At 46.6% G+C, this 16,885-nt stretch overlaps 1 protein-coding gene across 1 annotated transcript in view; it reads right to left on the bottom strand.

The window, feature by feature from the left end:
- LOC126267691 (A disintegrin and metalloproteinase with thrombospondin motifs adt-2-like) overlaps positions 1–16,885 on the bottom strand; it is a 215,507-nt gene that overhangs the window by 164,712 nt on the left and 33,910 nt on the right. Inside the window, exons 3-4 of the mRNA XM_049972994.1 lie at positions 13,475–13,658; positions 4,522–4,717 (exon numbers count right to left, since the gene is read on the bottom strand). Of these exons, the coding sequence (XP_049828951.1) occupies positions 4,522–4,717; positions 13,475–13,658 (380 nt within the window). The remainder of the gene's footprint in view (positions 1–4,521; positions 4,718–13,474; positions 13,659–16,885) is intronic.

Here is a 16,885-nt window from a genome sequence, read left to right as displayed (position 1 = left end):
TGGCCCACTAGTCAAGAGAGTAAGTCAAGCGCCCGGCGACAAGCGTTAATGAAGACAATATTCAACCTGTGCGTGAGCTTGTGGAAGACAATCGCCACATTACTGTTGCCGAGATTGCAACACAGGTGCGTATAAGAGTGTATACTACTTTATAAGACGCACCTGGAAATGGAAAAAATTTTGGGAGGTTTTGTTCCACGTCTTCTCACCAAGGCACGAAAGAAGGTGCGGAAGAAGTCTGACAGCGACTTCAAAAGTACATTGAAGGAGAGATTTTTTGGACCGTATCGTGGCCTGTGACGAACTATGGAAAGATCACTATACGCCAGAGACCAAGAAGACGAATATAGATGGGCGGAAAGCTGGAGACAGGGTACCGATCTGTACCCGATTGTCCAACGGGAGAGTTTTGGAAACTGCGTTTTGAGACCCAAGAGGCGTATTGCTTGTTAGTTAACTGTATTGGCGAAGGAAAGCGAGTGAGGCCCCTATTGAAAGTCATTGTTTGATACTGAGAACGCTTACCCCACTAAACGCCAACGGCAACAGATCTGCAATGTGGGAAACACGCGGTTGTATAAAGCAGCTCCAGCTCATGAACAACAGAACGACTACAATGACATTCTCGTGACAACCTCTTTTTTGGTCCACTGAAAAAGGCCTTAGGGGGGGAATGTTCTGCGGACAACAGCGCAGTCTAAGAGTGCATGTGCAATTGGCTATTGGGAAAGCCAAGTTCTTTCTTCCATTAAGGGATCAAAAAGCTTCGTAAGGCGATCGAAAAAAGTAATTTTTTTCTATGGAAACTAGATAGAAAAATAAGGCCGTTCGTTTGTATTGTTTGCATCACCATTAAAGCTATGTTATGATATTTTTGTTTACTCAAGGTGTTTAAAAGATGGATAACATATTCCTATTTCTACTAGTATCCGGACACCCCTATGTAATGCGGAACTGACCAAGAGACGTCGCGAGAGGCAAGTCCTCCAGTATAAAAGGGGGGCGTGGAATAGCGTGGTGTTAGCAGAGCAGCAGAAACATTAGAACGAGTCGGCCAGGTGATCTCATTGACTTCGCACGTTGACTAGTCACTGGTCGTCACCTAAGTAACAGATCCATCAGCGACAATGTGAAGTGTAAATGCGAAGGAACAACCACACATAAAGCAAGAACAAGGACACCTACTAAGGCTGAGGGACCACCGAGCGTGAGGTAAGGTGCATGTGCAAAGTCACATGCGATCCGTGGATGGAATCGCTCGTAAGTTCCAAAGTCATGCAATAGGTCTATCTAACACAAAGACTGTGCGTAGGGAGTTAAAATGGATGGTGAACAATAGCCGAACGACTCCTCGTAACCGACGGATTTCTGTAGTCAATGACTAGCGAAGCATGAGGTGTTGTAAAAAGTGACGCCACTGCACAGCGGATTACTGGAAACAAGTGACGTGGAGTGATTATCACGCTGTACCCTGTGGCAATCCGATGTAAGGTCTGAGTTTGGCCTGCAACTATGTGTTGTGCCAGCGGTGAACTAAATGGTTCAAATGGCTCTGATCACTATAGGACTTAACTTCTGAGGTCATGAGTCACCTAGAACTTAGAACGACTTAAACCTAACTAACGTAAGGACATCACACACATCCATGCCCGAGGCAGGATTCGAAGCTGCGATCGCAGCGGTCGCGCGGTGCCAGACTGTAGCGCCTAGAACCGCTCAGCCACCTCGGCCGGCACGGTGAACTACAGAGGACATGGTGTCACGGTACGAGGGTGTTATTCGTGGTTAAGGTGTGGACGCCTTGTTGCGCTGAAGAAAACGCTAAGTGCGGAAGGAGAGGAACATATTTTAGAACATTGTGTACTGCGTACAATTGAGGAACAGTTCGCAGACGATGTCAAGACAATGCACCCTGTCATAAAGCAGGATCTACGAGGAAATGATTTGCGGTCAGTAACATTCCTGAAATGGACTTGTCTGCCCCGAGTCCCGATCTCAACCTTTGGGAAGTGGTAGAAAGACGACTTCTTTCCAGACCCCTGCGTCCTGGTTTCGACTCTTGAGGAAGAAAGGACTGTCATCCCTCCACAGACATTTAGACACCTCACTGAAAGTGTGTCCATCTGAGTTCAAGACTTCATAAAGGCGAAAGGCGGACATACCCTGTATTAATATCCACTAATATATGTACGAGTACTTTTGATGAGGTTGTGTTTCTCCGCAAACCAATACCTGTTAAGATGTGGGCCGATGAACATCCGAAGTTCACAGACTGCGTTTAATGTAAGTTGCTACAGCGTTCACAAGAGATGGGATACTTACCACGAAAAGAACTTGAGAGCTGGCAAAAATCCTCGAGCAATCATGGAAGTGAGGCATCACGATCATTGTTAGGCAGGATCTGTCAGCGACAGACTCATAGAGCGATGCATTTTACCAAACAGGTTAACAAGTGCTGTGAAGGTGAACCATCGAATTCTGCGCGTTGAATTGCCAGCGCTACACGGTAACGTTACCGCAGCAAAAACACAACTGCTGTGGTTTGTTCATGACGGGACACCACGCCATTTTCTACGGATCGTGTGACAGTGCCTCGTTGATACGTTTGATGGGTGGTGGACAGGTTGAGAGTATGCAGTAGTATAGCCTCCCCGTTCTCTAGACCTCTATGCGTTGGTGTCTGGCTGTGGGTCCACTAAAAGGCATTAGTGTATGTCCGACTCATCAACAATATGCAGACGTTACTGCACCGTGACACCAATACCTGTGACGATATAAGAATGGAGGTGCGAGTATTGTAAAGAGTAGGTGATACACCGCGAAGAAGGGCTCAAGAATATATAACAGACAGGTAGGAATGAGAGTACTCTATGGCATTGTCCCGTATCTACACTACTGGCCATTAAAATTGCTACACTACGAAGATGTCGTGCTACAGACGCGAAATTTAACCGGCAGGAAGAAGCTGTTGTGATATGCAAATGATTAGCTTTTCAGAGCATTCACACAAAGTTGGTGCCGATGGCGACACCTATAACTTGCTGACATGAGGAAAGTTTCCAACCGATTTCTCATACGCAAACAGCAGTTGACCGGCGTTGCCTGGTGAAACGTTGTTGTGATGTCTCGTGTAAGTTGGAGAAATGCGTAGCATCACGTTTCCCACTTTGGTAAAGAACGGATTGGAGCCCATAGCGATTGTGGTTTATCGTATCACAACATTGCTGCTCGCGTTAGTCGAGATCCAATGACAGCTAGCAGAATATGGAATCGGTAGATTCAGGAGGGTAATACGGAACGCCGTGCTGGATCCCAACGGCCTCATGTAACTAGCAGTCGAGATGACAGGCATCTTATCCGCATGGCTGTAACGGATCGTGCAGCCACGTCTCGATCCTGAGTCTACAGATGGGGACGTTTGCAAGACAACAACCATCTGCACGAACAGTTCGACGTCGTTTGCAGCAGCATGGACTATCAGCTCGGAGAACGTAGCAGCAGTTACCCTTGACGCTGCATCATAGACAGGAGCTCCTGTGATGGTGTACGCAACGACGAAACTGGGTGCACGAATGGGAAAACGTCACGGTTTCGGATGAATCCAGGTTCTGTTTACAGCATCATGATGGTCGCATCCGTGTTTGGTGACATCGCGGTGAACACAAATGGAAAGCGTGTATTCATCATCGCCATATTGGCGATTCACCCAGCGTGATGGTAGGGGGGGCCATTGGTTACACGTCTCGGTCACCTCTTGTTCGCATTGACGGCACTTTGAACAGTGGACATTAAATTTCAGATGTGTTACGATCCATAGCTCTACCCTTCATTCGATCACTGCGAAACCCTACATTTCAGCAGGATAAGGCACGATCGCATGTTGCACGTCCGGTACGGGCCTTTCTGGATACAGAAAATGTTCAACTGGTGCCCTGGCCAGAACATTCTCCAGATCTCTCACCAATTGAAAACGTATGGTCAATGGTGGTCGAGCAACTGGCTCGTCACAATACGCCAGTCACTACTCTTGATGAACTGTGGTATCGTGTTGAAGCTGCATGGGCATCTGTACCAGTACATGCCATCCAAGCTCTGTTTGACTCAATGCCCAGGCGTATCAAGGCCTTTGTTATGGCCAGAGGTGGTTGTTCTGGGTACTGATTACTCAGGATCTATGCATCGAAATTGCGTGAAAATGTAATCACATGTCAGTTCTAGTATAATATATTTGTCCAATGAGTACCCGTTTTTCATCTGCATTTCTTGTTGGTGTATCATTTTCAATGGCCAGTATTGTAATTGTGGGAACTCTTCTTCTGTTTTTGACCAATACTACCTCCTGTAGGAATAAGTGACACTTTTTAAACATCCTGTATTTGAAGGAGCCTCGTGCATTAGCTGCATACGGATTTGAGAGTCGTTTACTCTTTTGTACTTTGTTATATAGTGTTTAGTATCACTTCCGACATTGTGTGGAACTACACGAGTGCTTGAGAAGAGTAAATATAACACAGTACTTACGCGCGTCTCCGGCGAAGGAAGGTGCGATGAATGGCGCTCGGCGTACGATGTGCGGCACGCCGGCAGGGGCGGCTGCGCCCTCGCCCGCGTCTGCTGAGGCTTCGTCTGCGGAGACAGCCTGCCGCAGCAGCGCGTGCAGCCTGTCGCTCAGCGGCGTGATCTCCAGTGTGTCGTTGTCCAGCACCACGAACCCTTGCTGCGTCCATACACAATGACACTGTAGTCCGCTATGGCTTCGGCTAACGCACCTTCAGTTCCTTTAAAAGGGTCAGGAGCAACACTATCATCGATAGTCCACCGGTCTGCCTGCTTTCCACTATTGAGTGGGTATTCGTTCCAATATATTATGGAAGAATCTCTGGGGGGAGCGAGGTGTATACCATATTGATTATTCTAGTGTGGCTTCGTGGTTCAGTGCCACCCAAAGGGGGATGTGCACTTTTTGTAAAATTGGAGATTTATGGTAAGTTCCTATGGAACCAAACTGCTGCACCCATGCCTGAGGGAGGACTGGAACCTCCGACGGCGGTGGAGGGGGGGGGGGGGGGGGGGGCAACCGTGGCAAGGTGCCTGTGAGCTTAGTGAGCGTATGGACCTAAGATATGCAGCACTATTTTCCATTTTCAGTCTCCTTTGTCGCATTACCCCTTATCTTTTGTGTTTGTCTCTCTAAATTGCCATTCAGTACACAAGTAAGACAACATGCTAAGTACACGACACATGAATAACGTTTTCTTTCAATTTTGGGTGCCACAACTGCAAATTTATTAAAATATAATTCTATTTTCCACCCTGACTGTTACATAGCTACTGTCTTTTTACACCATGATCATCTGATTTTGGCCGTTTACCATTTTCATTTGCGTCCTTGTGAACTCGTTAATTTACACTGTTATTCCTTATGAGCGTACTAAAATGTACATACGTCATTTTAATGTGTGATAACTGTCGTAAGAAACATGAACGAGGAGAGTACTCCATACTCACCAGCGCTTTAAGATAACATTAAGGCCGTAGTGGCGTATGTACGTGCCTAAAAACTCTTAATACATCACACAGAATGCTTACCTACTCAGGTTGATTCGTCGCTGCCCAGGCTAAAGCTAACAACTGCTCAGAGACTTCGGAGCGTGACGAAAATCGGTAGATATCGTGTACATGTGCACACAAAGCAATATTTACAATTTCAGAAAAATGGTCGTTTTTCTCAAGAGAAGAAGGCTCACAAACTGAGCAAGTCAATAACGCTTTGGTCCATCTCTGGCCCCTATGAAAGCAGTTACTCGGCTTGGCTCTAATTGATAGAGTTATTGGATGTCCTCCTGAGGGACATCACATCGAATTCTGTCCAATTGGCACGTTAAAATCCCAAGGTGGTTGGAGGATCCTGCCCGTAATGATCCAAATGTTCTCAATTGCGGAGATATCTGGCTGCCTTGGTGGCCAGTGTATGGTTTGAGAAGAACGTAGGCCGGCCAGAGTGGTGGTGCGGTTCTAGGCGCTACAGCCTGGAACCGCGAGACCGCTACGGTCGCAGGTTCGAATCCTGCCTCGAGCATAGATGTGTGTGACGTCCTTAGGTTAGTTAGGTTTAAGTAGTTCTAAGTTCTAGGGGACTGATGACATCAGATGTTGTCCTATAGTGCTCAGAGCCATTTGAACCATTTTTGAGAAGAACGTAGACAAGCAGTATAAACTCTCGCCATGTGCGGGCGGGCATTATCTTGCTGATACCTAAGACCAGCATGGCTTGCCATGAAGGGAAGCAAAACGGGGCATAGAATACTGTCGACATACCACTATGCTGTAACAGCGCCACGGCTGACAACCAATTGGGTCGTGTTATGAAAAGAAATTTCACCCCAGACCATCTCTCCTGGTTGTGAAGCCATATGGCGGATGACATCTACGTCTACATATGTAAGACTTCGTGGTCACCTGACCTTCATTGCTTACATATTCCGACCTCACAATCATATTCTGCACATCGAGACGCTTCATTCGAACCCAAACTCGATAAGATAAAGTCAATGTTGTATGAATTCATGTAAACGACATGCAAATAACTAATAAATCGCAAGTGCGCACCATGGTTGAAATACTCGAGGCTGGCGTACACACATACATTCCAGACACGGCGGTCACAGGAGCTTTGAGTTGGAGAGAAGAAACCGCAAAATTGGATGCCGGTCCCTTCAAAGGACGACCCAGCCTATGTCGGCCGGTGATCGCCCATGGTGCGGACAGCGTGGGCCCGAGGGAAAGGAGGAACAACCCCATGTTTGGCTTAAAACCAAATTCCGCTACAATGTGTGCGAGCGGTCAGCCTGTGCATTCTTTACACATAGCACGCAGTTTCAGAGATTTTCACAAGGAGACAGCAAACGCCAAACGCCAATGCTACAGATTTCCGAATTGGTCGCCTTAAACGAAACGTCATTCTCTCGGTTTAGAAGAGCAATGCTGATTGGCAGACGATATTTCTGACGTCTTGAGCTGAAGGAGTAATGGAAGAGACCGAAAGATATACCACTTCGGGTCTGGCATGGAGAGCCGCCGTTCCGTTGTCGCTCTTGGGAACAAGTCTCTCCTCTGTACTTCACTGGGAGAGCATCTCTGTCGAGAGCGGATCGAAGGGCGACTCAATATAAAGTCCTTGCGATTAAGCGTTGTTCACTGTGTTGGCCGACACACTTATTGTGTGGTGTGAACGGACAGGGTTAGAGAAAAACGCCTGCGAGCGAATTTTTGAGTGGCATCGCGGTGGACTGGTTATCTGACCGGTGTACCACGCCTGTAGTTAGACTGGGGGCGAATAGGAAACCTTGACTTCATCAAGGCGTAGGGAGAGTTTGATTGGCGAAGGTCAATCCAGATTGGACGAGAGTTATCTTGTTTGTCAGCAGCGAGCGGCGCAGACAGCAGTCATCGCAGATTACGGTATTGTGCGCTACCGCTCTTGCGAGCACTATGTTTCCTTAACAACAGTACACTACACTGCATTTCACACGCGACAGCCTCGACCATATCTAGCAACATTCTAAAGGATAATTATTCAAGTTGAGTAGGTGCGCCTCTCAGCCATTCTGCCAAGTCAACAACCATCTTAAACTTCGTAATGAAATTTCATTAGCGAATCCTGTCCTTGAGAGGTAACTTCACATTCCGAAAAGAACCAGGATATACACTCCTGGAAATTGAAATAAGAACACCGTGAATTCATTGTCCCAGGAAGGGGAAACTTTATTGACACATTCCTGGGGTCAGATACATCACATGATCACACTGACACAACCACAGGCACATAGACACAGGCAACAGAGCATGCACAATGTCGGCACTAGTACAGTGTAAATCCACCTTTCGCAGCAATGCAGGCTGCTATTCTCCCATGGAGGCGATCGTAGAGATGCTGGATGTAGTCCTGTGGAACGGCTTGCCATGCCATTTCCACCTGGCGCCTCAGTTGGACCAGCGTTCGTGCTGGACGTGCAGACCGCGTGAGACGACGCTTCATCCAGTCCCAAACATGCTCCATGAGGGACAGATCCGGAGATCTTGCTGGCCAGGGTAGTTGACTTACACCTTCTAGAGCACGTTAGGTGGCACAGGATACATGCGGACGTGCATTGTCCTGTTGGAACAGCAAGTTCCCTTGCCGGTCTAGGAATGGTAGAACTATGGGTTCGATGACGGTTTGGATGTACCGTGCACTATTCAGTGTCCCCTCGACGATCACCAGAGGTGTACGGTCAGTGTAGGAGATCGCTCCCCACACCATGATGCCGGGTGTTGGCCCTGTGTGCCTGGGTCGTATGCAGTCCTGATTGTGGCGCTCACCTGCACGGCGCCAAAGACGCATACGACCATCATTGGCACCAAGGCAGAAGCGACTCTCATCGCTGAAGACGACACGTCTCCATTCGTCCCTCCATTCACGCCTGTCGCGACACCACTGGAGGCGGGCTGCACGATGTTGGGGCGTGAGCGGAAGACGGCCTAACGGTGTGCGGGACCGTAGCCCAGCTTCATGGAGACGGTTGCGGATGGTCCTCGCCGATACCCCAGGAGCAACAGTGTCCCTAATTTGCTGGGAAGTGGCGGTGCGGTCCCCCACGGCACTGCGTAGGATCCTATGGTCTTGGCGTGCATCCGTGCGTCGCTGCGGTCTGGTCCCAGGTCGACGGGCACGTGCATCTTCCGCCGACCACTGGCGACAACATCGATGTACTGTGGAGACCTCACGCCCCACGTGTTGAGCAATTCTGCGGTACGTCCACCCGGCCTCCCGTTGCCCACTATACGCCCTCGCTCAAAGTCCGTCAACTGCACATACGGTTCACGTCCACGCTGTCGCGGCATGCTACCAGTGTTAAAGACTGCGATGGAGCTCCGTATGCCACGGCAAACTGGCTTACACTGACGGCGGCGGTGCACAAATGCTACGCAGCTAGCGGCATTCGACGACCAACACCGCGGTTCCTGGTGTGTCCGCCGTGCTGTGCGTGTGATCATTGTTTGTACAGCCCTCTCGCAGTGTCCGGAGCAAGACGAACGCGTAACGGACTCGTGTGGGAAACTATTTGGACTTGAGGAAAAAAATTAAGTAAAGGACGTTACATACGTATTATGTGTGCTTCTAATTATATTGCTCTCTGTCTCGGCAACAACTTATTCTTTGCCATCCATTCCTGGACGTAACAAGCACCTTCAGTCGGCAATCTTTTTGGCAAATAAAGAATGCTAGGAATGGTCTCTTTCGGTACTTTCCTGCACACAGTCGACGAGCTGGACTAGCATTCTCCCGATTTTACCGATAACACAAATGCATATCATGAAGTTCTCGAGATCACTCATCTACATCTACATCTACATCCATACTCCGCAAGCCACCTGACGGTGTGTGGCGCAGGTACCCTGAGTACCTCTATCGGTTCTCCCTTCTATTCCAGTCTCTTATTGTTCGTGGAAAGAAAGATGGTCGGTATGCTTCTGTGTGAGCTGTAATCTCTCTGATTTTATCCTCATGGTCCGAGCTACTGAGCCTCTCTCCTGCAGAGTTTTCCACTGCAGTTTATCTATCATCTCCGTAACGCTTTCGCGATTACTAAATGATCCTGTAACGAAGCGCGCTGCCCTCCGTTGGATCTTCTGTATCTCTTCTATCAACCCTATCTGGTACGGATCCTACATTGCTGAGCAGTATTCAAGCAGTGGGCGGACAAGCGTACTGTAACCTACTTCATTTGTTTTCGGATTGCATTTCCTTAGGATTCTTCCAATGAATCTGTCTGGCATCTGCTTTACCGACGATCAACTTTATATGATCATTCCATTTTAAATCACTCCTAATGAGTACTCCCAGATAATTTATGGAATTAACTGCTTCCAGTTGCTGACCTGCTATATTGTAGCTAAATGATAAGGGATCTATCTTTCTATGTATTCCCAGCACATTACACTTGTCTACATTGAGATTTAACTGTCATTCCCTGCATCATGCGTCAATTCGCTGCAGATCCTCCTGCATTTCAGTACAATTTTCCATTGTTACAACCTCTCGATACACCACAGCATCTTCTGCAATAAGCCTCAGTGAACTTCCGATGTCATCCACCAGGTCATTTATGTATATTGTGAATAGCAACGGTCCTATGACACTCCCATGCGGCACACCTGAAATCACTCTATCTTCGGAAGACTTCTCTCCATTGAGAATCACATGCTGCGTTCTGTTATCTAGGAACTCTTCAATCCAATTACACAATTGGTCTGATAGTCCCTATGCTCTTACTTGGTTCATAAACGACTCTGGGGAACTGTATCGAACGCCTTGCGGAAGTCAAGAAACACAGCATCTACCTATGAACCTGTGTCTATGGCCCTCTGAGTCTCGTGGATGAATAGCGCGAGCTGGGTTTCACACAATCGTCTTTTTCGAAACCCATGCTGATTCCTACAGAGCAGATTTCTAGTCTCCAGAAAAGTCATTATACTCGAACATAATACGTGTTCCAAAATTCTACAACTGATCGACGTTAGAGATATAGGTCTATAGGTCTGCACATCTGTTCGACGCCCCTTCTTGAAAACGGGGATGACCTGTGCCCTTTTCCAATCCTTTGGAACGCTACGCTCTTCTAGAGACCTACGGTACACCGCTGCAAGAAGGGGGGCAAGTTCCTTCGCGTACTCTGTGTAAAATCCAACTGGTATCCCATCAGGTCCAGCGGCCTTTCCTCTTTTGAGCGATTTTAATTGTTTCTGTATCCCTTTGTGGTCTATTTCGATATCTACCATTTGTCATCTGTGCGACAATCTAGAGAAGGAACTACAGTGCAGTCTTCCTCTGTGAAACATCCATGAAGTCAGAACTTAAGTGAGTAAATCACAACAAGGGGACAATTGTCCTCTGACTCAGGTTGATGATTCGTGTGTTTCCAGCACAGCTCCAATGTGTGGAAGTGGTGAACTGAAGGACGAGAAGCAATAGAAAAGGACTCCCTGCTCACAAGCTCATGTAGATTACTGTGTTTGTGTCTTTGCAGCCTTGACCTATTCAGCAATAATATAACGCCAGTAGATGAAAGGTTAGTCACCTAAGCTTTAGGAGGTCAAAAACTTGCCATAGATGTGGAATCTTTATTTTACGTTTCCGGCTTATTGCAAGATGTTCAGAATTTTATCCTCTATAATCTCCCAAAATTTAAGAACATCGTACTGTAGCACGCTATATAAATGCCAAGATTGGAAGTAGAACTACACTGAAGAGCCAAAGAAACTGGTATGCCTGCCTAATATCGTGTAGAGCACCCTCGAGCACTCAGAACTGCCGCATGGACTCGACTAATGTCTGAAGTAGTGCTGGAGGGAACTGACACCAAGAATCCTGCAGGGCTTCCTTAAATCGGTAAGTGTACGAGGGTGTGGAGTCTCTTCTGAACAACACGTTGTAAGGCATCCAAATTACGCTCAATAACGTCCATGTCTGGGGAGTTTGGTGGCCAGCGGAAGTTTTTAAACTCAGAAGAGTGTTCTTGGAGCCATTCTGTAGTAATTCTGGACTTGTGGAGTGTGGCATTGTGCTGCTGGAATTGCCCAAGTCCGCCGAAACGCACAATGGAAATGAATGGATGCAGGTGATCAGACAGGATGCTTACGGACATGTCATCTGCCAAGAGGCGTTTCTAGACGTATGAGGGGTCCCACATCAGCATATCACTCCAACTGCACACGTCTCACGCAATTACAGAGCCTCTACCTGTTTGAACAGTCCCCTGCTGACATGTAAAGTCCATGGATTCAGGAGGTTTTCTCCATACCCGTACACGACCATCTCGATACAATCAGAAAAGAGACTCGTCCGACCAGGCAACATGTTGCCAGACATCAGCAGTCCAATGTCGGTGGTGACGGGCCCATACGAGGCGTAAAGTCATCAAGGGTACACGAGTGGGCCTTCGGCTCAGAAAGTTAATATGGATGATATTTTGTTGAATAGTTCGCACGTTGATGACCCAGCACCGAAATCTGCAGCAATCTGCAGGAGTGTTGCACTTCTGTCACATTAAACGATTCTCTTCACCCGTCATTGGCCCAGTTCTTGCAGGTTCTTTCCCTGGCCGCAGTGAACTCGGAGATTTGATGTTATACCGGATTCCTGATATTCACGGTACACTCGTGAAATGGTCGTACGGGAAAATCCCCACTTCATCGCTACTTCGTAGATGCTGTGTTTTAAATTTCGATAACCTGCCATTGTAGCAGAAGTGACCGATCTAAAAACTGCGCCAGACACTTGTTGTCTTATGTAGGCGTTCACGACAGCAGCGCCGTATTCTGCCTGTTTACATACCTCTGTATTTGAATATGCGTGCCTATACCAAATTCTGAAGGTGGCAGGGGTAAAATACAGGGAGCGAAAGGCCATTTACAATTTGTATAGAAACCAGATGGCATGAAAGGGAAGCAGTGGTTGGGAAGGGAGTGAGATGGTGTTGTAGCCTCTCCTCGATGTTATTCGATCTGTATATTGAGCAAGCAGTGAAGGAAACAATAGAAAAATTCGGAGTAGGAATTAAAATCCACGGAGAAGGAATTAAAACTTTGAGGTTCCCCAATGATGCAAATGACCAGGAAGAACAGCTGAACGGAATGGACAGTGTCTTGAAAGGAGGATATAAGATGACCATCAACAAAAGCAAAACGAGGATAATGTATGTAGTCTAATTAAATTGGGTGATGCTGAGGGTATTAGATTAGGAAATGACACACTTAAAGTAGTAAATGAGTTTTGCTGTTTGGGCAGCAAAATAACTGATGATGGTCGAAGTAGAGAGGATACAAAATGTATACTGGCAATGGCAAGGAAAGCGTTTCTGAAGAAGAGAAATTTGCCAACATTGAGTATAGAATTAAGTGACAGGAAGTCATTTCTGAAAGTATCTGTATGGAATGTAGCCATTTATGGAAGTGAAACATGGACGATAAATAGTTCGGACAGGAGGAGAATAGAAGCTTTCGAAATGTGGTGCTACAGAAGAATCCTGAAGATCAGATGGGTAGATCACATAATTAATGAGGTATTGAACAGAATTGGGGAGAAGAGGAGTTTGTGGCACAACTTGACTAGAAGAAGGGATCGGTTGGTAGGACATGTTCGGAGACATCAAGCGATCACCAATTTGGTACTGGAGGGCAGCGTGGAGGGTAAAAATCGGAGAGGGAGACCAAGAGATGAATACACTAAGCAGATTCAGAAGGATGTAGGTTGCAGTAGATACTGGGAGATGAGGAAACTTGCACAGGATAGAGTAGCATGGAGAGCTGCATCAAACCAGTCTCTGGACTGAAGACCACGACAGCAACGTACCAGTTTCTTTGGCGCTTTGGTGTATGTTTGAGGATACATGACTTTCGTCGTGCGTGACAGGCTGCTGGCATAACCACTCACCACGGCCCTGCTGTGGCAGAGGGAGACGGCGGCGACGGCGGCGGTGTCGGCGTGCAGGTAGTGGCAGGGCGGCGGCGGCCCGGCCTCCAGCTGCTGGGGCGGCGCGCCAGGGCGGTCGCGTCTCAACACGCGCAGCCACGGTGGCGCCAGCACTGTATTCGGTCGCAGCCGGAGCTCCACGGGTCTGTCCGCAGCCAACAAGTACAGCAATTATCCACTGCCGCGTCCATCAGTGGCACATGTTCTCTCTAACGCACTCAGGAGCAATCTAGCCACACCGAACAAAACATCGACCCCCCTTCCAAAACACATTACGTTAATACCGCGTTACACAGCTCCTAATCTTGATCAGCCAGTAAAGGAGCCGTAACTATGTCATACTAGCTGAAACCATTTTTTTGTGATTAGATCCCTAGTGATACGAAATTTGGGTGATGGGATTGCTACCCATCAACCACTCTTCTAATTTGTCCTAGATATTTTGTATGGCATTAAGGTCGGCTCTATCGTGTCACCAATCTTATTTAGTGTTTGTATAAATGGTATGATAAAGAACTGAAGACAGAAAATACACTACTGGCCATTAAAATTGCTACACCAAACAGAAATGCAGATGATAAACAGGTATTCATTGCACAAATATATTATACTAGAACTGACATGTGATTACATTTTCATGCAATTTGGGTACATAGATCCTGAGAAATCAGTACCCAGAACAACCACCTCTGGCCGTAATAACGGCGTTGATACGCCTGGGCATTGAGTCAAACAGAGCTTGAATGGCGTGTACAGGTACAGCTGCCCATTCAGCTTTAACACGATACCACAGTTCATCAAGATTAGTGTCTGGTGTATTGTGACGATCCAGTTCCTCGGCCACCATTGACCAGACGTTTTCAATTGATGAGAGATCTGGAGAATGTGCTGATCAGGGCAGCAATCGAACATTTTCTGTATACAGAAAGGCCCGAACAGGACCTGCCATATGCCAATTATTCTGCTGAAACGTAGGGTTTGGCAGGGATCGAATGAAGGGTGGAGCCACGGGTCGTAACACATCTGAAATGTAACGTCCACTGTTCAAAGTGCAGTCAATACGAACAAGACGTGACCGAGACGTGTAACCAATGGCACCCTATATAATCACGCCCGGTGATACGGCAGTATGACGATCACGAATACACACTTTCATTGTGCGTTCATCGCGATGTCGCCAAACACGGATGCCACCATCATGATGTTGTAAACAGAACGTGGATTCATCCGACAAAATGACGTTTTGCCATTCGTGCACCCAGGTTCGTCGTTCAGTTCACCATAGCAGGCGCTCCTGTCTATGATGCAGCGTCAAGGGTAACCGCAACCATGGTCTCCCACCTGATAGTCCATGCTGCTGCAAACGTCGTCGAACTGTTCGTGCAGATGGTTGTTGTCTTGCAAACGTTCCCATCTGTTGACTCACGGATCGAGACATGGCTAAAAAAATGGTTCAAATGGCTCTGAGCACTATGGGACTCAACTCCTGTGGTCATTAGTCCCCTAGAACTTGGAACTAATTAAGCCTAACTAACCTGAGGACATCACACACATCCATGCCCGAGGCAGGATTCGAACCTGCGACCGTAGCAGTCGCACGGTTCCGGACTGCGCCCCTAGAACCGCGAGACCACCGCGGCCGGCGAGACGTGGCTGCACGATCCGTTACAGCCATGCGGATAAGATGCCTATCATCTCGATTGCTAGTGATACGAGGCCGTTGGGATCCAGCACGGCGTTCCGTATTACCCTCCTGAACCCACCAATTCCATATTCTGCAAACAGTCATTGGATCTCGAGCAGCAATGTCGCGATACGATAAACCGCAATCGCGAATGGCTACAATCTGACCTTCTTACACGAGGCATCACAAGATCGTTTCACCTTGCAACGCCGGTCAACTGCTGTTTGTGTATGAGAAATCGGTTGGAAACTTTCCTCATGTCAGCACGTTGTAGGTGTCGCCACCGGCTTGTGTGAATGCTCTGAAAAGATAATCATTTGCATATCACAACATCTTCTTCCTGTCGGTTAAATTTCACGTCTGTAGCACATCATCTTCGTGGTGTAGCTATTTTAAGGGGCAGTAGTGTACATCATGCTAATACCACGTAACACCGTCCATAATCTTGATAATGGAATCATTTCAGTCAGTAAAAGAGCCGTAACTATGCCGTACTGGCTGAATCCATTTTTCGTAATTAGATCCCTAGAGATACGAAATTTCGGTGATGTTGATTGCTACGCATCACCCAATTTTCTAAGTAGTCCCAGATATTTTCTGTGGCATTAAGGTCGGCTTTATCGTGTCACCCATCTTATTTAATGTGTGTATAAATGGCATGATAAAGAACTGGAGACAGAATGTAAATCAGGGGATACAGATTAACGGAAATAAATACGTTATATTCGTACGTATATAGGTAATGGAACAGTTTTGGAAGAAATTGAAACTGAACTACAAAAACTAATCAATAAGCTGCAATTAGGGAAAAGAGAATATTACTTTCATCCTTCAATAAAGAAAACTGAAATCACGGCTCATCATGCGGAATATCCAAATATCCAGCTCAAATTTTTTAGTGTGTGATATTAACAATGATATACAGGGTAATTCCGTGATGATGTTACAGACTTCAAGGGATGGTGGAAAGGGTAATGTACAATTTCACGAAAGCCAGAATCGTTCTGATACCCCTGAGAGTGGACCTCTTCTACTGCAAGGTGTTTTCTATCTACATTTTGAGGGGTGGTAATATGGACCAAAATAACAATAAAATTACCATTCAGTACGGGCTCCAAAATCCATACCTTAAGAGCTATTGGCACTTGTTCATGATTGATACTATGAAACACATGTCTTCTACTGAACAAATGCTCATAACTCCTAACGTAATTAATTCAGATCCCAAGTTTACAAGACAAATTTTTCATGCTGTAGTCCATACTACCTTCTCTCAAAATATGCAAAGAAGAGTTTCACAGATTCACTATCAGAGGTATCAGAACAATATTGGCTTGTAACTTTCGACTCGACCGTGTTCCCTTACCTCAAGTTCGTACAAATACCCTTCTCCATCATTCCTGAAAGTTTGAAACATCATCACGGAAACACTCTGTAGAAAATAAGATTACCAAATATCAGTCAACAGGCAATTAAAAAAATTTAAAAATACAGGTGGAAGTAAAACTAAAATTTTATAAATTGTGGCTACACCTGCATTGCTGTACTGAAATGAGTCATGGGTCACGAAAAACGTGATAGAAGTAAACCATAAGGAGTAAAAATGAAATTTCTCATGAAAGTTTGAGGTATTACCAAGGAAGGACAAGCAACAAATCAAGGTATCAGGAAGCAACTAGATATTTATA

The sequence above is a fragment of the Schistocerca gregaria genome, chromosome 4, assembly GCF_023897955.1.
Source record: "Schistocerca gregaria isolate iqSchGreg1 chromosome 4, iqSchGreg1.2, whole genome shotgun sequence".
Lineage (NCBI taxonomy): Eukaryota > Metazoa > Arthropoda > Insecta > Orthoptera > Acrididae > Schistocerca > Schistocerca gregaria.
The sequence above is the reverse complement of the archived record's forward strand: the minus strand, read 5'-3'. Positions and strand labels throughout refer to the sequence as shown.